The 27,505-nt window shown below is 39.0% G+C and overlaps 1 protein-coding gene and 1 pseudogene across 1 annotated transcript; one reads left to right on the top strand and one right to left on the bottom strand.

Moving 5' to 3' along the window:
• The first annotated feature begins 17,614 nt into the window (after positions 1-17,614).
• Positions 17,615-18,181, top strand: LOC149166934 (uncharacterized). Its single transcript, XM_089430301.1, has 2 exons — positions 17,615-17,910; positions 18,016-18,181. Exons 1-2 carry the CDS (start codon positions 17,615-17,617, stop codon positions 18,179-18,181), a joined length of 462 nt encoding a protein of 153 aa, XP_089286427.1.
• Positions 18,182-24,859: 6,678 nt separating this feature from the next.
• LOC149166933 (CSC1-like protein ERD4) overlaps positions 24,860-27,505 on the bottom strand; it is a 38,151-nt pseudogene continuing 35,505 nt past the window's right edge.

Here is a 27,505-nt window from a genome sequence, read left to right as displayed (position 1 = left end):
TAGGTCTTCAATTAAGTTGGAGGTGAACTGGCTTCCTTGATCGGTGACTAGCTCTCTTGGGTAGCCAAATTTGTAGAAGATGTTTTCTCTTAAGAACTCGGCCACCTTTTCTTCTGTCGCTGCTTTGATTGCCTTGGTTTCTGCCCACTTTGTCAGGTAGTATGTACACACAATGATGTAAGACCTCTGCCTCGAAGGAGGATTGATTGGACCCACAAAATCCATACCCCACTTCTCAAATGGCTCAAGAGTCACTTGAGGTTGGAGAGGCATTTCGTCCCTTGGAGTCAGTTTCCCCATCCTTTGGCATCGGTCGCACTGGCTGATATACCTTCTGACATCTTGATGAAGCATGGGCCAATAGTAGCCTGCCTGCAGGATTTTGAAGGCAGTCCTCTTTGCTGCAAAATGTCCTCCACAAGGCCCGTCATGACAGGTGAGGAGGATATCAAATACTTCCTCCTCCCTTACACAACGCCTTAAGATCTGATCAGGGCCAAGCTTGAACAGATTGCCCCCGATCCAAGTGAATGAGGCACTCTTTCTGACGATTCTGCTCTTTTCTCTAGAGGATAAGTGCGGAGGGAACTGTGCTGAAACAAGGTAGTTTGCTATATCAGCAAACCATGGAGAGAGTACTAAAATAGCAAACAGATGTTCATCGGGCATCTGGTCATCCACTGTTCCATCCTCATCTGCAGGTAAGTCCAATCTAGACAAAAAGTCAGCAACAACATTTTCTTTACCTAGTTTGTCAACGATAGTCAAATCAAACTGCTGCAACAAAAGTAACCATCTAATAATACGAGCATTCGCATCTGGTTTATTCATTAAATATCTAATTGCAGCATGATCAATATGTACAAATGTTTGATAGCCAGTGATATAATGTCGGAACTTGTTCAGTGCATGGACCACGGCCAAGAATTCTTTATCAGTTACAGTGTAATTCAGTTCTGCCTTGGATAAGTTTTTGCTGACAAAGTAGATGGCATATGGAAGTTTTTGTTCAACTTGTCCTAAGGCTGCCCCCATGGCTTTGTTTGAGGCATCAGTGTGGATGTGGAAAGGTAGGGCCCAGTTTGGACCTCTCAAGATTGGGGCAGACACCAACTTGTCCTTTAATTCATTCAGAGCCTTCTGACAATCGTCAGTCCATTTAAACTCAACATCCTTTGCCAAGAGGCTAAACAATGGCGAGGCTAGCTTGCTGAAGTCTTTAATGAATCTCCTATAATACCCTACTAATCCTAAGAAACTTCGAACATCTCTTACCTTCTGAGGGGGTGGAACCTTTTTGATGAGAGCAATTTTGTTAGGATCCACTTGTAACCCTTGGCAAGAAATGGTATGGCCTAGCACGGTCCCTTCAGTCATCAGGAATTCACACTTTTCAGGACTAAGGGACAGGTTCATCTCAATGCACTTGGTTAGGACTTTTCCCAGATTGGACAACGCTTCCTGGAAGTTGGACCCATAAGGAGTGAAGTCATCCATATAGATTTCCACCGAATCATGGACCAGCTCAGAAAAGATGCTCAAGACGGCTCTCTGGAAGGTGGCAGGAGCATTGCATAGTCCAAAGGGAAGAACTCGGTAAGCAAAGGTACCCCAAGGACAAGTGAAGGTGGTCTTATCTTGGTCTTCCGGGCTGATTTGGATCTGGTTATACCCGCTAAACCCATCCAGGAAAGAGAAAAACTTCTTTCCTGCCAGTCCATCCAATACTTGATCTATGAAAGGTAGAGGAAAATGGTCTTTCTTGGTAGCTTTGTTCAGTTCTCGGTAATCCACACAGATTCTCCACTTCCTATTTTTCTTGGGAACCAACACCAAAGGGGACACCCATTCGCTATCCGAGATGGGGTAAATGAATCCGGCATCCAACAGTTTTTGTAATTACTCCTTGACAATGTCCTTAAGGGCTGGATTCATTCTCCTTTGGGGTTGCCTAACCGGTTTACAGCCTTCTTTGATGTAGATGTGATGCGTACAGACCGAAGGATGAACTCCTTTCATCTCCTTATAGTTCCAAGCAAAAGCATCTAGATGACTGGCCAAAAGACTCAACAGCTCCTTTTCCTGGGAAGGAGATAGGGAGGAGCTGATCTTTAATGTTCTCTCAGGACTGAACTCCACATTTTTGACTCTGGGAGTGACAGGGTCGGTCACACAAAGGTCCACTAAGGTGCTGGCTTGGGCGTCCTCCACCAATTCTTCTAAGGAAAATGCACTGGGAGGTGGAGTCTGGATCAAGGTCTCAATCAAATCATCCTCGGTTGGGAGGCTTCCCCTAGTGGTGTCTAGGGTGCACAAAGGTGCTGAGTACACCTCATCCTCTTCTCCTTCCTCCAACCAAAGTGGTAAGTCATGCTCTAATGAAGGGTTGGGCAGGAGGGTACAGGACTAGCTGCTTGGACATAGGACCATTTTTGATGGTCATGTTTCCTGCACGGCAGCTTATGTAAGCATCTGCAGTGGCTAACCAAGGCCTTCCCAAAATAAGAGGGTATCCAGTAAGCTTTGCCTTTGGTTGCAGAACCAAGAAATCTGCAGGGTAGTCCCAAGAGTCAACAGAGACCAAGACATCCTCTACAATCCCTTCGGGAGTCACGGTGGAGCGATCTGCTAGTTGTAGGACTGTCGAAGTCTTTCTCAAGGAACCTTGAAGGTTGAGTTTGAGCATGGTATCTCTGGTCATCACATTAATGGCAGCCCCCAGATCAATCAGCGTGTGAGGTATGATGGTGCCATTGATGTGGACATCCACAACAGGACTCCCAGGATCCAAATACTTTGGGCAGATGACTTGTCCCAACATAAGATCAGACAGTTGTCCTATGACATTGATGGTTGAAGCATCTCTTTTTCGCCTGCCTGGGTGTCTAAAACACTTTTCCTTAACCAGTTTGTTGTATATCGATACATCTTTGATGGCTTGGAGAAGTGGTATTCTCACACACAACTATTTGAGTTCCCCCAGAAGCTCATCCTCCTCTGGGTTGGGTTGTGTGGTGGCCGTTAGTCTCTCAGGAAAGGGTGGAATGGCCTTTGGTTCACTTTCCTGTTTATCTTCCTCGTCCTCTGGGGGAGGAGGTTGGCAATCCGGAAGAGTCTTTCCAGATCGCAAATTGATCTCTTGGATCTCCACAGCATAGGTAGGGCATGATGTTTCCCAAGTATATACCTGCTGGACCTGTGTGTTGTTGGGGTTCGGGTTCGGTTGAGCAGGCATTTGGGGTTGCCTTGGAGGAGCAGGAGGTAATGGTTGTGGTTGAGCTAGTGGTGGAGGCAAAATGGCGGGAGGAGTATTGTACTGGGGCCTCCACCCCGGTTGAGGTGCATTCCACTGAGGTTGTGGCTGGGCATGTGAGTGAAACGAATGAGTAGTGGGCTGAGTATGGTACTGAGGTGGGTAAGACCATGGAGGAGGTGTAGACCAGGAAGGATGAACAGGGGGTCCCTAGGAAGGCATAGGAGCAGATTGGTTGGGGCTGTAATAGGTTTGGGGTGTCCCTTGCATCCCCTGTTGGTAAGGTCTAGGTCCATGTGGCCTTCTTTGGTTGAGGAAATAGAGAGGTTCAGTGGGCGCTTCTGTCCCCTGATACATGGCTTTAAGCCCAGGTAAAGTTGGACATTGGTTTGTGGGGTGGTCCTCCTCACAGACAAAACATACCTCAACCGAATGTAATGGGCACTCATTCTTAGGGTGTTTCCTTGTACACCTAGGGTAGAAGATAGCCAAAGCCCTCTCAGCTTCCTCTTTCTTCTGCTGGATTCGGAATTTATCAAGTTGCATGGCGATGTTCTGTCTCACCTCACTCTTGAGATCCTCTAATTGATTTGCAAACTCATGTTTGGAGAAAGGAATACCAGCTGAGAGGGGGTTTCCTCTACCTCTTTTCCGGGCTGCCCTAGAGTGGTTTCTAAACACAGTCTTTATGTCCTCATAAGGTAGTTGGTAAATATCTCCTCTAGCGAGCATGTGAAGGGTATCTAAGAGGTCTTCCGGGACTCCTCGGAGCAGGACCAACTTAAGAGATTCAGGGTCAAGGGTGCACCTGGCCCGTTTATAGCTAAGCTGGAACCTTTCCTCGTAATCCTCTAAGGACTCATCATTCCCCATGGTCATCCGAAAGATTTCTCCCTTGGTTTCCTTGGACCTACAGTAGTCCCGGTATTTGGTATTGAAGGCTTGCTGCATCTGGGCCCAAGTGGTGATATTATTCCCAGGTAAGCCCATGAACCAGCGTAATGCTGCATCCTTAAGGGTAGAGGGGAAGAGTTTCAGTTTTTGCTCATCTTCAGTATAGTCATAGGTTTGGCACAGGATGGAAAACTCAAATAGGAAGGTATCAGGGTCTTCAGTAGTCAGTCCATGGAAGTGAGGTAAAGCGGAGGGGCTGATGTTCTTCATTTTCATGTCCCCATTGGTCTCTCGGATGGGGAAGGCACCCTCAATTCTCTCATCCTCTCCCCTATTGTTAGCCATAACTTTAGATGGAGTGGTCTCTAACTCTTCTTCTGCTATAGGATCTTCGTATATCTCAGGAGGTTCACCTATAGGTTCTTCTGGATCACTGTCACCAAAGAAGAGAGAAGGGTGACTTAGTGATGTGGTGGGGGTGTTGGGTAAGAATTTGCCTGTTTTATCTCGGTTTCTACGAGGCATGAAATGAAAAGACTTCTGATTGCTTTTGTTTTTCTGGTACCTGCAAAACTAAAACAGATTGAACTGCAACTAACTATCTTGCTGAAATGGAAATGCGGAATTGAAATGAAAGCATGAAAGAACTAATCTATTTTGCTCAAATGAAATTGCAGGAATGAAATGCTAAGCTATGCTTTGCAGAATTGAAATGCTAATCTACGCTTGCAGGAATGAAATTGCAGAATTGAAATGTTAATCTATGAAAGCAGGAAATGTCTATGCTACTTTTGCAGAAAGGAAATTGCAGAATGGAAATGAAATACTACTTAGCAAAAGGCGAGAGTAGGAAAGTAGAAGAAAAGCAACAATCACCAATACTCTGACGCTTCCCCGGCAACGGCACCAAAAAGATGGTGGGCTCTAGTATTGTAGCAATAATGCTACAACTCCTAGAGCTTCCTTCTCTAATTTTATCAACCCGGTAGTTCATAACAAACTTGGAAGCGATGGTGCTGTATGCACAAGTACTAGCTCTTGCCGCAACTGTCACTTGGTCAGCTGGCACAAGTCTGCTAGGGCTCAAGCCAACTTCTATGAGCTCTTAGAAGAAGCTTTTTAACCGATGAACGAAAGCTAACTCAAAGGAAATTAACCTACTGCAGGAAGGAACTGAAAGCCAACAAGAAGCACAAACCCTAGCAAACCCTAATTCTACCAGCTAGTCCTACTGATGCAAAGGTGGGAATGCAAACTACTGAAAGAGATGCCATTACTTCTAGGAAGGTGAGATGCATGTGTCTAGACTACTTTGATCTGAAGAGAACATATTTTTGTATTTTTGTTCAAGTTGTTGGACTTATTATGCATGTGCTTCTAACTGGATCTTTACTGTGCAGGGGTAGATCAAGGGGGGAAATGCTTGGAAGAGGTCAGGAAGGCTCAGGGAGGGTCTAAGGAGTCCCTAACATCCTTTCAGAGAGTTTCACAAAGTTTGGATGCCAAGCAACTGTGTTTATGAGCTTCTACAGGAAGTCTGCAGGGGTTCTACAGGATGTTCAGAATTTCTACAGGAAGTTCAGCAATTCCTAAAGGATGTTCTGCAATCGGATTTTTGGGTGATGGGTGAGTGGAAGACGCTGCATGGATGGATAGGGAGGTAGGAGGGGAGTTTGTAATGACTCGGCGACAGAGAGATGAGATGAAGAGGGGGTGTGCAAAGCTAGGTTGTCTTAAAGAGGGCAGAAGGAATGGAAGGCCGAAGAAGGTAGAATAACGAGGGTAATAGAATAGTTGAGAGACAAGGGGTCTAATTGGGAGATGAGTAGTTGGCCTGGGCACGGCTTAGAAGGACAAGAGAGTGAGGGAGTAGCGCTGCACAGTGTAAACGAAACAAATCATCCACGTCCTGCACATAACCGAAATATTATTAACCTATTCTAACTGTTTAATAAAATCAATGAACAACAACATTATTTCTAAGGAGAAGCATGCATGGTACTGAAACAAAGAAACATTCCAAGAGGTCTGAATGCATGGACACTTCTACAAACAAAAATATTGCATCAAGGATTTCATGTACTCGTAAACCAATGTTTTTGGTGGGTAGCACTGTCTACAATTCCAGCCCCTAGAAAGAGGTGAAAATGAGTGTGCAAGCAACCCTTTTCTGGAACTTTTATCAACTCCAATCTCTTCAATTTATTCTAAACAGCTAAAGCAACTCTATCTTCTACCAATGTCCTACTTAACCACACCAAGAAATCTAACTCAGCAAACTGTGTTTGAATGCATGTAAAGGAAAAAAAACATAATGTTGAAAGAAAGATAACAATACAAAGGAAGGAGGCCTTAGGCTCTTAGGTTGGGCCCAACCCCGAGAGCTATGGCTCCTTTAAGAACTCAGAACTGAACTCAAATCTGCCTGCTTTCCATTAAAAGATAATAATCATAAGTCAAATAACATGCCAATAATGGCTACAAAAGAGCAAAACAGAGCTAGCAGCTCGTAGTCCAGAATGTGCAACAAGGTTTCAAAAGTCCTTTTCGAAGGCTAAAGCCCTATCATTTATACATCTCGAGGCCCCAAGCTGGCCTCCTAAATCAATGGGGCTTGGCTGACCAAACTAAGAGTGAACTGCTGCTTCCTCAAAATCCATTTGGCTGTCTTTAAATCCGGTTGTGGTGGCTGCTGGAGCTCGGAGTTGGGGGTGAAGATCCCGAGGAAGGTCATTTAATGCTGTGGACAACCCTCCTACGAATCCTCAACCCCATCTTGGCTGTCTTCTGTCCTTATCTGCTCAGTTTTGTTCCAATCATGTGTCAAAAAACCTGAAATGAACACGTGTTAGCCACCTAGGAATAGTGACTGCCCTTATTCATACAAATGACATAAACATACTAAAAAATGATGCATAAGTTATGAAAAATGAAGGATTGAGCAAAGGTAGTTAGGCCAAATGAGCCCAAAATGTTACCAAATTTGGGGCTCATCAATCTCCCACTGAACAGGGTCTACCACAGGCCCGAGCGAAACCCCTCAGCAACAAAGGCATCCCCTTGAAGCCAAAATAGCTCCGATACCAAATGTAGGTTTTAACCCCATACAGAAATTACCTGCATACGAATTCTAAAACACAGAAAATAAACAATGCGAGAGCATAACACATAAAACACATATACACAGAGATTTTCCCCTGGATCCCAAAACCGAGACTACCAGCATGATTTTTCATTATGTTCCTTTCAATGTTACAATACATATTTATACATGCCGAAGCATCCAATACCATGGACTGAAAACCATCGCGTCCAATACCATGGAGCGAAAACCATCGCGTCCAATACCATGGACCGAAAACCATCGCGTCCAATACCATGGACCGAAAACCATCACGTCCAAAAAACATGTGCGAAAATCATGCACAAAACCATAGGTGGATCCGCCCAACCTAACATAGGTTCCAAAACCAAAATTTTCTGGGGCGCAACGAAGGGGAGCTCTACCCCCCCTCTAACCCCCTCGTTAACTACGTGGGCTAATCGTGGAAAGAATATAACACAACCCAACAACAAGTCATTTTAGCATGTGGTTATAATAGTTGTAGTAGTTATACTACTTAAATGGAATTTTCACTTTGCATTTGATTCATTCCCTTCGTTGATTATTCATTTGTTATTCAATATTCATTGCTTAGTATTTCTAGCATTGTAACCTATTTTGTAGCTATAGGAAATCCCAAAAACTTGCATTTTTCTAGTTTAGCCTTATAAAAAGTTGTTGTGATTATTTGGACATGTGTATTTTTTCATTTTCCAACTTCTCCTTAGCTTCCTTTCCCTCCAAACTCACATTTAGCATGGTCACTTGCTCATGGGACTGTCTGTTGTAGCAAAATAGGCACTCTTGTAGTAGTTTGTAACCTGCCTTCCAAAATCGCCCAAATTTGTACTATACTCATGATTTGTCTTCTTAGATATATTACAACACTTTTGGAACCCTAATAATGGATGTGGAGAGACCTTGTAGATTCTCTTGTTTGGTTTGGTGTAGAAACTGCCTTTTTTTCGACAAAAATAGGGTTTATTGTTCACAAGCTTTCATTCAACTTTGTGTTTCCTTTCCTTTCAAGATAGAATAAGTGTGCTTTCATTTCATTGTAGATATTGTAGAGGTTTGAAAGTGTGTATTCCTTTATTACAAGTGACCTAGGTTTGTGTGTCATTTTCCTTTCAACAAGTTATTTCTCGCAATGGAAATTTTCTTGTAGCTTAGATTAGTCAACTTGGTCTTTGTACATCTATTTTTCATTTTAGTATTCCCACCTACATAAATCAACAATAGAAAAATATAGTGCCTACTACACAGAGTCCCAACCCCTCTTAAGTTTTTACAAACCTTAGGTTGAAACTTAAAGTTGATACCCTTGGGAGTTGTAGCATTTTTGTTGCAATATTGAGGGCCATCACTCATGTACACTCTACCCCTGCTTCTACCTACACTAGTTCCACCAGATCCTCTAGTCTTCTAAATACCCAATAGGTTAAAATTGTGACTATATGAGGGTTTTAAATTCCTCCCATTCAGTCATTGAAGGATCTCCTTCTAACCTTAAGTTCTTTGTGTGGCTTTCCCAATAGGTCAGGACATAGCCCTCTAATTTTAGTTGCACAATTGAAATATTATGTTTTTCCTTGATATTATGAACACTAAAATAAACTTCTAATTGTTGCAACCAATGATTTAGATTCACCGCATCGATCTCACCTTGGTGCGACTTGATATCTACATTTTCTTCCATTTGGAAATAGGATTGTGAATGGTTCATGACACTCAAATTGGGTTGATATCTTTATGATCCTTTCTTCAACTAGTTCTTTGTTTCTTTCCAATGTCTTAATCTCCCCTCCAATATGTATTCTACATTAGAAACACCATCTTCTCTGAATATCCCTAGCTTATTACTCATGGACAACATGAGGAGATTCACATTACGGATTATATCTACAACTTGTGCTTCTAGTTGAGAAAACCTCTTCTCTATAGGATCATGATGCTTATTCACATATTCGTCGGCCATGAATAGGGTTCTCTGAATTTTGGCTTAGCCGATCTAGATCCTTTACAAATATCCACAATATACCTAAAGAAACCTACTCTAATACCAATATGTTTCATAAACTGTCATGGATATTCCATTGGATAGTTTATCACAATAGATATGTTAATACTATAATTTTAAATTTTAAATCTATACTATTAGGGTTTTATTTCTCTTTATATTTATGGATCTCTAGATTATTGTTCATTACATAGGCATGCAAATTAAAATTTATGTAGAAAATGATTTCCCTCTATTTCCCTCTAGTGATTTAGTGGGACTTCAGTTGCATTAACTTCTTAGGAAAAAAATTTGGGTCATGACTCAGAGATGAGGATAGAAGGTGCTAGTCCCAATGAAAAATAACAATCAACCTAGACAATGGATGTGGTTAATAAGGTACACATGGAAAGTGTCAAGTGTGGATTATATTGGGCATGCTACTTCAATTGATGCCTCCTATTAGTGCCCCTCCTAAAGGAAGGACCTCAAGGAAGGTCACAATAGACTAGGGGAAAAGGACAACCCGCTAGGTGAAGCATGGGAACAAGGGTAAAATCAAGAGCAATCAATCATCCAACTTGGCATGTGATCTATATGTGTATGCCAAAAAAAATTAAATGAAAGCACATGATTACTGAAAAATAGTTACTGTATTTCAATAGATGACCCACTTTCCTTCAAGAAGCAAGCCATATAGGAGAGAGAATTAATTAAAACATAGGTGGAGAGCTATGATAGAAATCTATATGTGGGACAACATACGACTGATGGATGATTAATTAACCAATAGGGAGAAAAAATTTATCCTATGGGTTGCCCATTTTTTGTGGGTAATAGGACCCACCTCATATCCATGTTATATCTAGATCCAAGTCCTTCTTCTTGTGGCCTTTTCTATATTTTTCATATTCATTTGGATTAGCATAAGGCATTTAGTTAATGGGTCAACTTTTTGTATATTTGGATTTAGATATTTACAAAAGTCTCCTTTATGAAAATTCCATATTTATAGATTTCTGGATTCCACATCACCTCCACCACTGTGATTTCCACCTAGCCTCCATCTCAACATTGTCAAACTTCCATGCAATATTATATTCATCAATGCAGGTTATTATTCCAAATAACCAGAAGTTTGGATATTCAAAACATCGAGATTCAGGAAAACATAAAACACCCATTTTTAGAATTTTCTAGATTTCTGGATTCCTAGACTCCACATTGCTCATAATGTTCAATCTAACACCTATCCACAATGTTGGCTTCTTACAACTTCATGACACATTAGCATTCCACATCAACAAGCCATGTTAGCATGCCACTTGTCCCCCTTGCCACATTAGCATGAAACATCATCCTACCACATCATCATGCCACATAAACATACCACACCAACACACCATGTTAGCATTTTCGCAGTTATAGGGGTTGGAATTGCTAACATTTACCCCCACAAGTTTTGCACAAAATCTACCCTACTAGCATATAGATTCAAGTTTTTCCAAAAAATTCAATTTAAATAAGTTTTGGATTTTGGACCTTTTAAATCTAGAATTTTTCTAATTCTCGTATTAATAGAGTTCTTGGATTTTATCAAAGGACAAGAAAGAATCTCTTCAACCAACAAAAATAGTGATTTACCATATTCTAAATCTTCTAGATATTCAAATTCTATTAAACAATAGGGAAGATGGCAATAACTAATAGAGGGGTGAAATGTTGAGTTTTTCTCTTTAGACCCTTTTTGGCTAAGCATTGTCATAACACCATTGGCGCAGATGACCAAGGGCAACAGAAAAAACTTCAAACCCCAAATTATAAAGTTTTAGGCTTCAAATTATTTCTCTAACACACAAATTCACACTATAGTGAAGTTTGGTTGCATTTTCTTAGGGAAAAACTCCATATCAAAAAAACTTAGGAAGTCAAATACTCATGAGCAACAAAGTAATTTAATAGTAATATTAGTGATTTGTGTTATGTTTGGATTGGCACCATTTTTGGACCTAAATATCATCACCATTAATCAAGACACATTCAATTTTTCTCAAATAGGCATGGAATTTCTATTGTAACAAAATGAGGACCAAGCGAAATTTCAAAGAACATTATCCTCAAATCATAGAGGAGGAAGACATTAATCGTTAAAAGCTACTAAGAATGAGAATGTTGATTCAAAATTGAGATATCATACTAGAAAGAGAACAAATCATAGAGGAGGAAGACATTAATCGTTAAAAGCTACTAAGAATGAGAATGTTGATTCAAAATTGAGATATCATACTAGAAAGAGAACAAACCTATAATGGTATATTAAAATATTGATTATATTTCCTCTATTCCACAAAGGAAACAAAGGAGAAAACATAAATTTATATAAAGAATTAACACAAACAAAATAGAAAGCTTATATGAATATAATGAAGATGACTAGTAAACCATCTAAACTAACTAATTTCCACCCAATCGTAGGAAATTTTTTGTAGAACGCCACCCACTAGCCATGTTATGGTACCATCAGGGTGATGTAGGAAATGAGTTTTAAGCTCAACCTATAAGAAATTCATAGTAGGATAATTCTCACTAACAAGTTTTGTAGAAGACAAAGTAGCTTGAGGTACCCATATAATCTGCCTCTCGCAACACAAGGGAACTTCCTTCTCTACTTCTTAGTCCCTCAAAAGTCTTTCCTTCTCATGATTTTTAGTGAGGACATAGAAAGGTCCCCTTGATGTCACAAAAAAATATTTCAAACATTCTTGGTTACCTAGCTCTTTCGATAAGTATATTTTCTTATTTTAATGGCTAGTCTAATCTATCTCTTCATGGACCTTTGTTTTATACCCTTCTAGTCTCTAAAATTCCTTTTTTTCTTTTCCTCTGTCTCTCTCTTCCACATCGAATCTTCCATGAGGCCCCCCAACAAGAAGTTCCTCCCACTACTTTTTCTTATTCCAAGAATGTAGGGGAGACACCTTGCTCAAGAATAGGAGTGATGACTTAACTATAGGAATTGGTTTTCTCCATGGATCATAGCTTAAATAAGGTGAAAATGATAAGGTAGGATAGATAGAAGGAACAATAAAGAAATTCCTTGGACCCTATTACCTTTTCCCACTTGTGGTATCATGGCCCCTATAGGTGCTCATGTCTGGTGGTCTTGGTCATCATCATTTTATTAATTGCAAAAGAAAATATATTTACAATGTTTACAACATCATGATATATCCACCTCATGATGATCAATAGAAAATAAAAATATGCATGCATAATTTATAACAATTTTAATTACAAATTTATAATTAAATTAGCATATTACACAACCCCACTTTAATTAATTCACCCATTAATTTTGTGGGGGAGTACTTGTCTTCCAAAGAAGGAATTACCCTAAATTGGTTATCAATTTTGGTTGTATATAACTAATTTTCATTATGTATGTTCTTTAGTCGATAGATCATATCACAAAAATGGTCAATGAAGGCTAAGGAATGACCTAAGATATTTGTAGATGATGGAATTAAATCCTATGTTGCAATCACAAAGGTTAAAAGTTAATATGTAACAAGACCAAAATACGCCATCAAGTAGACCAGAAAAACAAACGTAAAACATTAAACAAATGGATTAAAATAATATTACACGTGGAAATAAAATAATAAAATAAAATTTAACTTATTGCTAATAAAAAATAAAAAAGAAATTTAACTTATTACTAACAAAACTAACATCACCTCAAAAACATATGAAAGTAAAATAGATCTATAAAAAAAAATGGAGAAATGTTATCGATAAAAAATGGTAGCTCAGAGGAGCTTTGGGTTTTCCTATTTTCATATAACTAGGTTTGGAGACGTCATCGCAGGTCAATTTGTTGGTAGTGGCATCGAGGTTGGTCAATATTGTGCAGAGGAAGATGGGCATTGGTGGCCATAATTTTTTGAGGCCTGATTCCTCTTCAATGACAGTTCTTAAAGTGATTTTCTGAAAGCACATTGGTCTCATTTAGGTCCCAAGGCGTCGGAGCTATCAGGCGCTTTGATTTACTGACTAAATTCTATTATAGAACTTAGGCATGGCGCTCCCTAGTGGGTAGTGGAAGTTTTGTTAGAAAGAGGATTTGGTAATGGCCACTCTTTTGAGGGAGTCACCGTGAATGGAGCTCCTAGGATATATTATGAACCCTTTAAAATGTTCTTGGAAAATCAAGATTGAGATGGTCACTCAAGGTATGGGAGCCACTTCAATGTAGCTATGAAATATGCCTAGTTGTTTTCCAAATATGTAGGTTTTTTGGTTGCTTGCAATGTGTTTGAAGAAATACCTGAATGAGATAGGTTGGGTAGTGTTGTGGATGTTCGGGATATGCTTGTCAAAATGTATCACCAAGAAGTCCCTCAATCCCCATAGAAAGAATTTGTAAAGCAAGGATCTTTAAGCTTCAAACCCACACCATTTCACAATATTTATAAAACCTATTTCACAAAGGACTATTTGTATCACAATGTCAACCATTGAATTGGTAGCAATGCTCGCTACCAAACTCCGAGAACGTACAAGTATTTCAGCTCCTCTTTCAAGGCTTTTGTAAAAAGGCAGGATACTAAAAGAGGAACTCCTCCTAAACGACTATGGCATCAAAGATGAGGCTTCAATCTCCCTAGTTACAGAGATGAAAGGGGGATCTAGGGGAGAGGGAGCTCCTTTTGCCACCAATTTTGTCTTTCAAGGAAGCCCTCAAGCCTGGTCCCAAGTCTTCGAATTTTAAGGATGTTTCAAGCCTGAGATTTATGGTTGAACACTATATGGACACTCCTGTCCTGGAAGTGGCATATGCTAGCACCAATATAAAGGATGTAGAGTATTTAGGAAAGATAATCACATGCCATTTCAACGGATTTTGGCCCTCGTCTTCTGCCCTTAGGGACTGATTCTATCAAAATTGGACCCATAATCTGGAATTGATATTCTACTCAAAGGGATTTTTTGTTGTGGTCTTCAAATGTCTTGAGGATAAGAAGAAAATCCTTGACCAAGGTCCATGGTTTTGGGGATGCGCTGGTCTTTCAACGAAGTCGTGGTTTCCAAATTCAATCCTCTCACTATGCCAACAATGACTACTCTAGTTTGGGTAAGACTGCCCAATTTTCCCATCCACTTTACCCATCCAAACCTCTTAGAAAAAGTGGTCAATAAGATTCATTAAAGTAGATGGGGAAATAATTTCAAAAGGTATTTTGACCCATGTACTCATATGTGTTGAGGTAGATCTCAATAAATGTCTGCTAGATAAAATAGAGCTCAAGTGGATGGGATGTGTGTACTCCCAACCCCTCGGTTATGAAAATATAGTTTTCCGACGTAGGAATTGCCAACAGGCGAGTCACCTTCAAAATGTATGTCCCTTTCTTAAAGGGGCTTCTTCCTCATAGATGTCTAAGAAATCCAATCGTGGTTGGAGGGATCCTAAGGAAAGAAAGGGATCCAAAGATTCAAATGGACAAGGAAGAGACATCCCTCAACTTCCAGAGTCACATTCAGGTAAGTCAACCCACACAACTTACACTGGGACTCCAAGGGCTATGTCTGTTTCCCTAACAGGGGTGAATCGTCCGAAGAAGAAGAAAGAAAGAGCTTCAACCATAATTGTGGCGGCAACAAGTGGGTACAAAATAACCCGTGAATCAAATCTTTCTAAAAATGATAAGGAAATGACAAACATGGTTGATTCCATGGCAAGGGAAGTATTTCACGGTAATGAGATCATCAAACCAGCTATTGTTGGGCTTGATAATTTAGCGGTTTGTATCGATGTTTGAAGGCGAAAAGGGAAAAACGAAAAATGAGGGTTATGTCTTAAGAGTTAATTCCTCGAATGCAGGATTTGTAGTTGGGTTTGCAGGGTTTACCATTGTTGATAATTGATGTGTTTTTAGTTTATGTTGATGTGAGCACCCTACTTTAGGGATTTCTTAAGGTATTGGGGTTGGGTAGAGGGGTTTATATGGGGTTTTCTAAGTATGAATTGAGATTTTGGGTGTGTAGTAAAGAAAATTGCACCCCAAGGAGATTTGCATGCAAAGCCATGCAAATTCATGTTTTTTTGAGGGAATAAAATTGCTAAAATTTACAAAAATAACATCACCTCAAACACATATCACACTTTCCACATTTCAAAATGAGCTAAAGAGTTAAATATGAGTTAAAGAGCAGTGTAATCATCAAGAGTCTTTTACCTTTTTGGCAAGAATTCAGTGATGAAAACTTTTGTGAGATTGTGGATTTTGAATATTTAAAATGTGTTTTCAATGTCCTCAAAATCCTTAGGACACTCAAATTATGGAAATTACAAAACTTAAATTTACCATTACAAAAATCCCCTAGTGAATTTTGAACAAAATTGATTAGCAAACATCATTAAAAAATGAAAGCATCTCATAATTAAACAACTCAATAATTAATTTAACTTTTTAATATATTTATGCATTTATATTTTTCACTTTCTAATATTAAACATTACAAACCTTGCAAAATTTAATCCATCCATGCAAAGTCAATATTTTTTGACTTTAACATATTACAATCTATTTGTGTTTCAGGGAATAATAAACCCATTGGATTTATAAAATAATGTACATCCATTTTATATATATATATATTTTGTTAAGACTAGGTTAAAGTTGGAGTCAACCCCTATATTGGATGGAAGAAACACTTCAACTCACACTGAGATGTTTATCACCAAGATTGTGTGAAACTCCGTGGAGCTTGGATGCTTTCATCCTCAACCCCTCCCCATGAGCTTGGATGCTTTCATCCTCAACCCCTCCCCATGAGATTTAAACATATGACCAGACCGAGACTAGACTCCAATCAAACCAGCTAATTTACACTTCATGAACCAAACAAAAAAATAATTATTATTATTAGAATCAATAAATAAATATATATATATAGAACACATTGAACAAACAAGATTGATTAAAAGGGATTGTATATATATATTGAACACATTGAATAAACAAGATTCATTAAAAGGGATTGTATTGTCTTTGTTAGTGGTGAGTCTCAAACTACCTTTAATTATAATAAACACAAACTTCCATAAAATTTACACATAATTGATTGAGTAATACAATATTTTTGTATTAGGTGGAAACTAAAAATAATTTTTCTATATTAAGTTACTATATCAAATTTTTAAACTAGATTTATATGGGAAGTTAGTTCCTATTTGAAAAGTTTAAATATATATAATGAATAATCAAATTTAAAATATATATAGTAAATAATCAAACTTAATAAATATATAATGAATAATCAAACTTAATATCACTAATTGTGTGACTAATGTATGTTTTATTTCTTCCAAAAATAACTAAAATAATTAAATATTCTTGCCCATTAGAATTTGGGCAGGATATTCCAAAATTTACCTCAAACGAAATATCAAAGTGTTGCAACATGAGATGACAAAGATTAAGGTGCTTCCCAAAATATCTTGGAGTCCTGTTTGTTGTTTATTCAGGGCAATTCAACAAGGTTAGATCGACTCGTCATTGGAACCTGTGAATCTGTGATCTCAGTAAAAAGTGAAGCAAGATATGAGTACAAGATACAAATAACTCCATTAAATTTGAAGGTCGCATCTCTTTCGTATATCACAGAAATCCCGAGTCTACGAAATCAAATATCAAATGGCATTGAGGTCACCTGCCTGGGCTTCTGGGGTTCTGAATCCATGGCTTCCGCTCATTCTGATCCTGACATGAGGAGTAGCTGAAAATTTCCTCAAGAGGGATCCTTAAGAAGGCCTGTTTGCACAACAATTTTGTGTGTTGGTGTGATTTGAAAGATGGGATATTCATGGGTGGAGAACCCAGCAAGAACACTGGTATTGGTGAACTTGGCAGGGATCATGGAAATGACGAATGAAGCGCTGTTGCCAGGGGTGTACCATGAGGTTGGATTGGCCTTACATATTTCACCAACACAGTTGGGGTCTCTCAGTCTACTCAGATCTTTCACTCAGGCAGTCTGTTATCCACTGGCAGCTTATCTGGCGATTCATCGCAATCGTGCCCACGTAATCGCCCTGGGAGCCTTTCTCTGGGCAGCTGCTACATTTCTTGTTGGGATCTCTACTACTTTTGTTCAGGTACTCACAATTTTCATTGAGTTGGCATAGCAGCCCATAGCATATTATTGAGATTGACCCTAAACAAATAGATAGTGACCTTAAGGAGGCAAAGACAGTCTTTATGTAAATGACAGCTTAGCTGCTGGAGCTGTTTTTAACAAATTTTATTGTACTCTTTACTCAATCTCTTACATGCCACAGGTCCAATGAAAAAATGCACCTATGTGGCTGGAGCTCATTGGATTCTCTAATCAAGCCACTGCGTTTCTGATGAGCATGTTTATCGTGGGGGGTTCCATGGGTGGATTGTTTGGAGGGCGAACGGGGGACATTATTGCCAGACGCCTTCCCAATGCTGGAAGGATTATTCTTTCACAAATAAGTACAGGTCTGGCTATTCCTTTGAGTGCAGTTCTGCTGCTAGTTCTGCCTGACGATCCTTCTACTCTGTTGGGACATGGCATAATATTTTTCATTGTGGGATTCGCTGTATCATGGAACATACCTGCCACCAATAAGTAGGTACCATGTACCATATTTTAGCTAAGTTTAATGCACATTGATTGATGGACAGATAGAATGCCAATGGCTCTGTGCTGCCTCATTTACTCCTTTCTCTACAGAACATATCCGAAAGATCGTGACAGAGCTCGCCTTGAATCGCAGGGGACATTAGAGATGTGGCAACAGGTCAGTGTGGAAAGTATTGATTCACCTGGTTATTATGGTACTCTTGAAACTCAAGAACAAATTAATGACTGTGAGGAGAAGAGGTTACTGTTCGGTTGAGAGAGTGCAAGGGCCACACAACAATTTCTGAAATGAAATCTATATGTGGTTCATCTTGGTACCCATGACTACACCCTGTGTACAGAGCATTGCAATTTAGGTGCTTATTGCTCGCCGTTTGGATTAATGAAGTCCTTTCTCTAAATTCAATGGGAGAATCTCAGTGACAATTTACTGCAATAGTCATGCTTCTCGTAAGTTTTAAAAGAGCCTGTAACTTTTCTGCTTTTCCTTTATTTCAGTTGAAGCTCTAATCTGTTTAGTTGCCTTCTCCACTAGGTCAAGATTATAGAGAATCATAGATACTTTGGTAAAAAATAAACATAAAATAATTTAGAGAGTCTAAGGATGTGTGAGCGGAAACAAAACTTTACATCATAATTTTAACAGTAAAAATTTATGAATTAATTATTTTAGATTATATATATATATATATGTATGGAAATTATGTAAAATTATTATTTAGTAAATTTATTATTTATTTTTAAATATTAAAATATTAATATAAATTATAATTTTTAAAGATAAATTGTATAAATATTGTGTACAAATCATTTTGTGATATTTTTTATTAGGGAATGTTTACTAAAACGAAAACAACAAATCATGATGTTTTAATCAAAACACTTTTATTTTCTTTATTTTTATTAAAGGTGAGTGGAGATACTTGTTTTCCTTTCTTTTTTTTCTTTCTTTCTTTTTTTTTTTTTTTTTCTTTTTTTTTTTTTTTTTTTTTTTCTGGTGTATTTAGATGATAATGATGTACCAAGTTCTTATTCATAATTTTCATTGAGATTGAGTATAGTATTTTATAAAACTATTTTTTTCCCCAAAAACTATTGATAATGCACCATTTATATTTAATTATGTTTGATGTTGTTGTGGCTAAATCTTGCACCTACAGCACAAGTGCAGCAGGAGACAAGGAAAGCTCCCTAGAGACGACCTCTAGGTTGATTGTAGACCAGTGTCTAAGACATCTTAAATAGATGAGTGCTTGTAAGGTTAGATGTGAGGGGTTTGCAGCATTACAATTGTCACGTAATGAAAGATAATGAGGGGGCTTCGTTCATTTCTCCAAAGGTATGAGTTATGGAATTCAGGTACTCCCTCACACACATAGTTCCCAGCATTATCACATAGAACAACGGAGGCCGGTTACTTCAAATGGGATTACAACTTAATAGGCTTTGTTGAGTAAATGAAAGAGGATTAGGAGAAAGCATAACTCATCATATAGAGCCCAAAACATCTGAAATTCTATATTAAACACATAGAGTTGCAAGCAATGGGAAATTCTACACTTGTTTGAGTTACAAGAGGAATTAATGGACTAGAGAGAAGATGGGTGCTATGATTCTTATAGAGCAGTTTAAAGATATACTTCAGCCCTTCATATAGGCATTATGCATTAATAAATCAATACACATGGATCTGTAAGGAAGCATGAAATAATTTCTAGCAGCTATTGTAGCATACATGCAGAGAAGAATATGAACATAATGGAATTAATAGAAGGAAAAACATATTGTAATGCTAAGAAGGAGGAATCACCACCATTTCTGTGATAGTATGAAGATCTTCCTGTGTAAAGTAATACAATCTAAGATAACAGTCATTCACTTACAGAGTTACGAGCCAAAATATGGTATTACAGAGTTCAGCCCTCTCGAGTGAGAAACTTCAGAACCACAATATAATATTGCTTCTCCCTATTTATCGGAGGAGGGGGAGCTGGAATTACAAAAATATCTAAGAATCAATGCTCCAGCCGCTATACTATACTAGTTGTCTGCCTTGTAAGACTCTGCTACCTACAAATTACAACAGGGATCGAATCCCTTTCTTGGAAAATAAAAATACAGAAAGTCAAGGAGGAATCGGAGGAAGAATGGAGGAGGGGTCCTTTGCAATCTTTGTGAGAGCTCCAGAACAGACCATGTCTCTATCGCAGTTTGCTTCCCATGCTGCTAAGCTTGCTTCTGTCTCTTCTGCCTTAACTGCCTGAGTGACTTGTTCGGTGGAATAGGGAGCGGGTAGGAAAGGCATGTGCCCAAGCGGTCCTGCTCTGTGTAGAGGGATGGAGCACCATGTTGTGCCATTAAGTTTTCCTAAGTCCTCCCCATACTGCTATGCAGTTGCGCTATGCTTCATTAACTATCGTAGTTGTCGGCCCATCTGCCTATTTAAAATCTCTGTAATGGTGCCCTCGACACACCACGACCGCGAGTCTTTTAATAATTTAAAACATGTGAAATAGGCGGCACTTTTAATTTTCCCCCTTAGCGCCCTTATCACAACCCTAGTGTGATGGTATTCAATATGATCGAGGTTGAGACCAAGGGTTTAGTCTTTGAGCACCAAGGCTTCAAACAACCGTGCGGGGGGGGATTTTCCCTTTATAACTTGAATTGCCTCCGATTTCCTCTTACACTGCATCGACCAATCTCCCATATGCAAAAACTTTATGAAATGTGGCTTATGAAATATCGCATCCGAGGCCTTTTCCTTTGTTAGCTTTTTCAGTTCTTCCCCGACGATGTTACATTATACTGCGAGATCGGCCCCCCGTAAGGTTTGTTAAGTATAGAACTCATCGGTCTACCAATATGCGATGTGATCTGCGCCTGGGTCCTGATTGCGATTGTCTCCTCAGACTTGGCCATTTTTGGGGGTTTTCTGAGTTTTTCAAGGGGATTCTTCAACATGCTTTAATTTATGCCCTAGGAGTCCATTTTTGGACTTCCATATACCATCAAAAATATTTTTCCGAGCACTACACAATGGAGTGGGTCCCCTCAAGCTCAGATAGCTTCTGTGTCTCAGAATTTGGCATCAAACATCACTTCTATTTGGCTTTGGAAGAAACTAATGGCTGATGAAGCAGTGAGTGACAACAATGGCTCCTACTGGGCACAGTGCCTTGCTTGCAAGGTGCTGAGAACCTGCAGACTAGTATCTTTCACCATTGAGGCATTGAGTTAGTAATAAATACATCTCTATAATCTGCAAAATCTCCATGGGATTTTCCTCCTAACTCTAAACTGAAAAAATAAAAAATTCTAACAACTGAAAAGTAAATGCTCAACTAGTGAGCTTATTTATGTACAATCCTACTTATGCATAGTACTTAATTTAGCTAAGTATGTTCAACTCTCCAATAGAGCTAGGCCAGCATAAGAGTACTGGACCACATGCCTTCATACTACTGAAAAAGAAAGGTTAAAACATGCATGCAACATGAAAAATCTACAAATGAAAAGCTTGAAGCATGCTCTGGACACAACCACTACTGTTGACTTAAGAACCTTCTCATGTACTCAGCCACAGGGTCATGGAATGAACAAGGAAAATTTGCAGCTGCCTCCTTTTCATGAGCAGTCTGTTGGCTGATATCCTCTTGGCCAGGGCAACTACAATCATCATTCAGCTCCTCAACTTCAGCCTTTTCAAGAAAAGCCTGCTGCTGGGAGATTTTTCTCCACTTGCTGGCAAACAGCTCCTTCTGAACCTCCATGACCATTTCCTCCTCCTCTGTGTAATATGAATCATGCTTTTCTTCAAACTGGAGGCTCTTCGTTGACTTCCTGATGGGCTTCCTCTTCTTGCGCAGCTTCCCCTAACTAGAAGCATGGTGGCTCTGCATCACTTGACTCTCCAGCATAGTCGTATTTATCATAGGAAGGAGACACATCCAATTTGGCTTAATCAGACCCCCGAGGGTTTGTTGGTAGCTTAATGATATCTCCTTCTTCACTTTCTAGCTCATTGGGTGATGCTTCCTGATGCAAGTAGATGTTTTCTTGGAGTGGAGCTCCGCAAACATCTTCAACAAGGTCTTCAACCTCGGGAATGTCTTCATCATTAAGAGGTGTGCAACAATCTTCAAATAAAGCATTCGAGGGGTAAAATCTTTTGTAATATTGATGGAATGTTGTATGAAAATATTTCAAGGAAGATATGAGGCCATGAAGTAGTGTTTTTCACTAGACTTAGCACCTTCTTTTAAAGAATACATGAACAACTCCATTTGTACATCGTCAAAGAAAATACCTTGTTGCTCCATGCATTCGTGAAATTATTTTAGGTGTTGGTCGGGTCTTCTCTCTGAGTTCCCACTAAATTTAGGCAAATAGCTATCCCACTCATGAAATGAAGGAACATTGTTAGGATAACTAGAAATGGAAGAGAAATCTAGTGGGGCAAATTGGTTGGCCAGGAATGTAGGAAGGGCCATCTTGAAAACCTCCCTATGTGATTGATTTCAGCTTCGAAAGTAGGGAGAGTTTTCAACTGTTGTAGCATCAGAGTGAGTATGGGGCTGCTTAAAAGCCAGGATGATCAAAATAGAGATATGGACAGTGGATTCATTAGGATGTTTACCATAGAATTGACAGTGGAGTCGCCAAGGTGAGAGATCTTCAACCCACACTTCCCTAGCTCACCTAACAAGGGAAATGTAAAACTTTGTTGTACACAGGGAAAAATATTCTAATCTGTTCCCTGACAATGGTGCCATAACAATGTTGTGGATAAACCTTGCACCAGCATCACAAGTGCAGTAGGAGGCAAGGAAAGATCCCTAGAGACAACCTCTAGGTTGATTATAGACCAGTGCCTGGGACATATTAAATAGAGAAGTGCTTGTAAGTTTATATGTGAGGGATTTGCAGCACTCCAATTGTCACGTAATGAAAGATAATGAGGGGGCTTAGTTCATTCCTCCAAAGGTATGAGTTATGGATTTCAGGTACTCCCTCACACACACAGTTCCCTGCAGTATCATATAGAACATCGGAGGCCGATTACCTCAAAGGGTATTACAACTTAATAGTCTTTGTTGAGTAAATAAAATTGGATTAGGTGAAAGCATAACTCATCATATACAGCCCAAAACATCCAGAATTCTATATTGAACACATAGAGTTAAAAGCAATGGGAAATTCTACACTTGTCTGAGTTACAAGCAGAATTTACGGACTGGAGAGAAGATGGGTGTTATTATTTTATAGAGCAGTTTAAAGATATACTTCAGCCCTTCATACATGCATTATGCATTAATAAATCAATACACATGGATCTATGAGGAAGCATGAAATAATTTCTAGCAGCTATTGTAGCACGCATGTAGAGAAGAATATGAACATAATGGAATTAACAGAAGGAAAAACATATTGTAATGCTAAGAAGGAGGAATCGCCACCATTTTTGTGATAGTCTAAAGATTTTCCTGTGTAAATTAATACAATATAAGATAACAACCATTCACTTACAGAGTTATGAGCCAAAATATGGTATCACAGAGTTTAGCCCTCTCGGGTGAGAAACTCCGAAACCACTGTATAATATTGCTTCCCCCTATTTATTAGAGGAGGGGGAGCTAGAATTATAAAAATATATAAGGGTTAGGGCTCCAGCGGCCATACTAGACTAGTTGTCTGCCTTGTAAGGCTCTTCTACCTATAGATTATAATGGGGATCGAATCCCTTTTTTGGAAACAGAAAATACATAAAGTCAAGGAGGAATAGGAGGAAGAATGGAGGAGGGGTCCTTTGTTATCTCTATGAGAGCTCCAAAACTGGTCTTGTCTCTATCACAATGTGCTTCCCATGCTGCTCGGTCTGCTTCTGTCTCTTCTGTCTTAACTGCCTGAGTGACATGTTCGATGGAGTAGGGAGCAGAGTGGGAAAGGCGTGTGCCCAGGTGGCCCTTCTCTGTGTAGAGGGATGGGGCAACATGTCATGCCATTAAGTCTTCCTGAGTTCCCCCCGTACTGCTCTGCAACTACGCCATGCTTCATTAACTATCGCAGCTGCCGACCCATCTGCCCATTTAAAATCTTTGTAATGATGCCCTTAACACACCACGGCTGCAGGTCTTTTAATCATTTCAAACAGGCGAAACATGCAACATTTTTTATTTCCCCCCTTTGCCCCCTTATCACAACCCATGTGTGACATTATTCAATATGACCGGGGCTGAGACCATGAGTTTAGTCTTTGAGCGCCAAGGCTTCAAACAATCATGCGGGGGGGATTTTCCCTTTATAACTTGAATTGCCTCTGATTGCCTCTTACACCGCATTAGCCAATCTCCTAGATGTGAAAACTTTATGGAATGTGGCTTATGAAATATCACATCTGGGGCCTTTTTCTTTATTATCGCAAATCCCGCATATCAGCCTTTCAGCTCTATTTTACCCCGCTCTATGATTTTTCCTTGGCGCGGACCAACAGTCCAAACATGAAGTCTTTATAGACCCTACCCTAGTCATTTATTGCATCTGCGGGAGGAGTCCCACATATCGCAATCACACTGCACCATTGCTTAAGCCTTTACCCCTAAAGACATGATAATGTGATATTTAATGCATAATATCTTTAGAAATTGGTCTCTATTATAGTGTGTGTATTATGGATACACCCGAGACTTCTTCTAATTTGTATGCAGCTCCACATATTTATTATATTATATTATATTGAATACAACTCTCAGATATTCCAACAAAATAAAAATCAAATATCCAACACAAATCATCTTTTCCTTACAACTCAAAACAACAACATTCAATTTTCATGTCTAAAATTAAGAAACAATCTACCTTCTAAATCCTCATTATTCCACCATAATAAAAGTGAAATAGATATAAAATATTTCAAGGGAATCCGTACAAATTGTTATGCCCAAATTTGGGAAACCACTTCTAAATCTTGATTTGTAAGAACCAAAAACACCAATACAAAACCACCAGGAGCATAAGCCTCTTCCACCTCTACTTCAGCCTTACAAATAAATTTCCTCTTGATATGATATATCACTAACGGCACCAAACGAGAAAGGTCAAGCCCATATCCTACAAAAAACTTGTTTAAAAGGACAATTAACATATGAAGGAAATTAGACATAAAGACCTGAAGAACAAAACCCATCTCATCCATAGCAAACCAACAATGAATTCTTTTAAAGACTAAAAACTAGAAAATAGTGTCATTAAATTGGAAGGGAAGGGAAACGCAACTTACTTGAGTGCAACAAAACTAAGGAAGAAAGTATCATTGGGAGGAAGAGAATTTTCAAGTAGCATAATGATTGAGTTAGGTTGCTTTTCAATCGCCTTGAGGGACTCAGACAAGGTACCAGCTAATGTAACTCCTAGGAAAATGTTGAACACTATAGTAAAAATACTTTCGAGAGGAAGCTCTCACTGCATGGCTTTCTGAAGGAATCCCTTCAGCCTTGGAGAGAATTATGAGAATTGTGGGCAAGAAAGCCAGAAAGAAAAGAAGAGCAAGTTGAGGAAAGCAACTCAGAAAGAAAAGTAGAGCAAGCTGAGGCAAGCAACTCAGAAAGAAAAGCAGAGCAAGCTGAGGCAAGCAACTCAAAAAGAAAAACATAGCACGGTGAGGCAAGTAAGCTTTAAGGATGCTTTTAAGTGCTTTTTTATCCAAAACTGATTTCAGAAAAGGCAGAAGTTTTCTTAGATTGTCAAGGGTTGTAAGTGCAGAGATAATGGTGATGGAAATCATGTAGAAAACAATAGATAGAAACACAATAATGTATACAATCTTCTCTCAAATCATCCTCTGCTAGAAGGGCATGGAAAGGTTTGTCCACAATATTTGATGAGGCTTAAGAGCAACCATTACAGTCCATCTATATGCGAATTGTGAATGCACAACCTGAGATGCAGTTGTTGTAGCAGGCCTGCTGTTGAAAATTATAAAGGTTGCTGAGGTAAAGCATATGAGAAGGTTTTAAGGTTCTCATCTCTAGTGGATGGAAAATTTGTTAGAACCATTTACTTTGAGAGTTTAGAATTCTATCATATCTTAAGAGCTTGGAACAATTAGATGAATCATATGGAAAATGAGGCTTCCAAACACATTATGGCAATTCTAAAAGGGGATGGAGTTTGACTGCAATTAAGTGGCCAGGCTAATATAAGAATTGTATTTATAGTTGGACTTGAGATCTTTCTTCTTAGGATATTTGAAGAAGATTACCAGATCAACCACTGTCTAAATCCTACTAATCCTGCCACAAATATATTGACAACTAAAGGACAGAAGCAACTCCATCTCAATCCTATCAATTCTGCCAGGAATAGATTTATAGTCATCATAGAGAAGGTTGCGGATTCAACCAATCATTTAAGTCAAAAACACTTTAAAGTGAACAATCATTATGCAGTATACACAGTGAATATATATATTTATTATCTATTTCCATCCCATGTCCAAACGATGTCTTTGAGACCAAGCTTTAGATCATGAATGTAGAACTTACTGTATTCCAATGAATACCCTTCGGTCTTCCGAAGCTCCACCACAAAGAGCTAGGGCGTGACTTCAAAAATCTCAGCACCAATAGACAAATGCCCCTTCTGCCTATGCTCTGACCTGTGCAACTTCACCTTACAGTCCTTAGTTTTCTTGAAACTAAATCGGGAAAGAATTGCAATCTCCTCTAGCTTCGACATTATGCTTAATGCCAGCTAAGTCGAAGTGAACCTCGAATCCTCCTGCTTGATTGAACCCCGACGAGAGGGAAATTATGTCGAAGGCATTTAGGTCGGCTTAGGGGTGGGGAAGTCTAAGTCAACATCTTCCAATTGTCTGACATCGACATCGTTGTCGGCCTGTGGGCTCTTGAAAAATGGTTTACATCATATTCTTGTATGGAAAGTGATTCATATCACTATGTTTTGTTTTGTCATATCCACTAGCTAAAGAGGCAGAGTATGTGTTTAGAAGACCACAAGTAACACATCTCCCCAAGATGTAGGGTTGAGGTTTTTCAATGCATTATGGAATGTCTCTGCACCTGTGACATTTTATGTTACATATGGGAATGCATATTTTTTCTTTTAAATCATATGTATTTCATATTTGGATGCTCTTGCTATAGTTTAGATATATAAAGTTTTTCTTTTGTGCATAGAACTGTCCAGATATTTTTTTGATTGAGGTTAAATTGAAACTAGTTTCTTGCCCATTCATGAGAAACTATGATTTATATGTCAAACACGACAACCATGGCACTATGGAGGAATAGGGCACTTAGTCTTGGATAAAAGATGCAAATAGTAGAGGATGAAAACCAATAGATTCAAGGGATCTTCAAAACAATGATTTTTGATACTTTTTAGTTTTCAAGGATTCAAGAAGCCAGCGTGACCAAGGTCCATCCACAAAGATTACCTTTCAGTGTAAGTATCTCAATTCTAAGGTATTTCCCTATTTTCATTCATGCCAAGTTATTGTTCTGATCCTTACGTTGTTTTTTATAAACTGTGGGGTCGATGATTTTTTGGTAAGAGCATG

The sequence above is a fragment of the Pinus tabuliformis genome, chromosome 5_1 (genome assembly GCF_031772625.1).
Source record: "Pinus tabuliformis cultivar Carrire ecotype Pingquan chromosome 5_1, CPIR1, whole genome shotgun sequence".
In the NCBI taxonomy this organism is placed as follows: Eukaryota; Viridiplantae; Streptophyta; class Pinopsida; order Pinales; family Pinaceae; genus Pinus; species Pinus tabuliformis.
The sequence above is the reverse complement of the archived record's forward strand: the minus strand, read 5'-3'. Positions and strand labels throughout refer to the sequence as shown.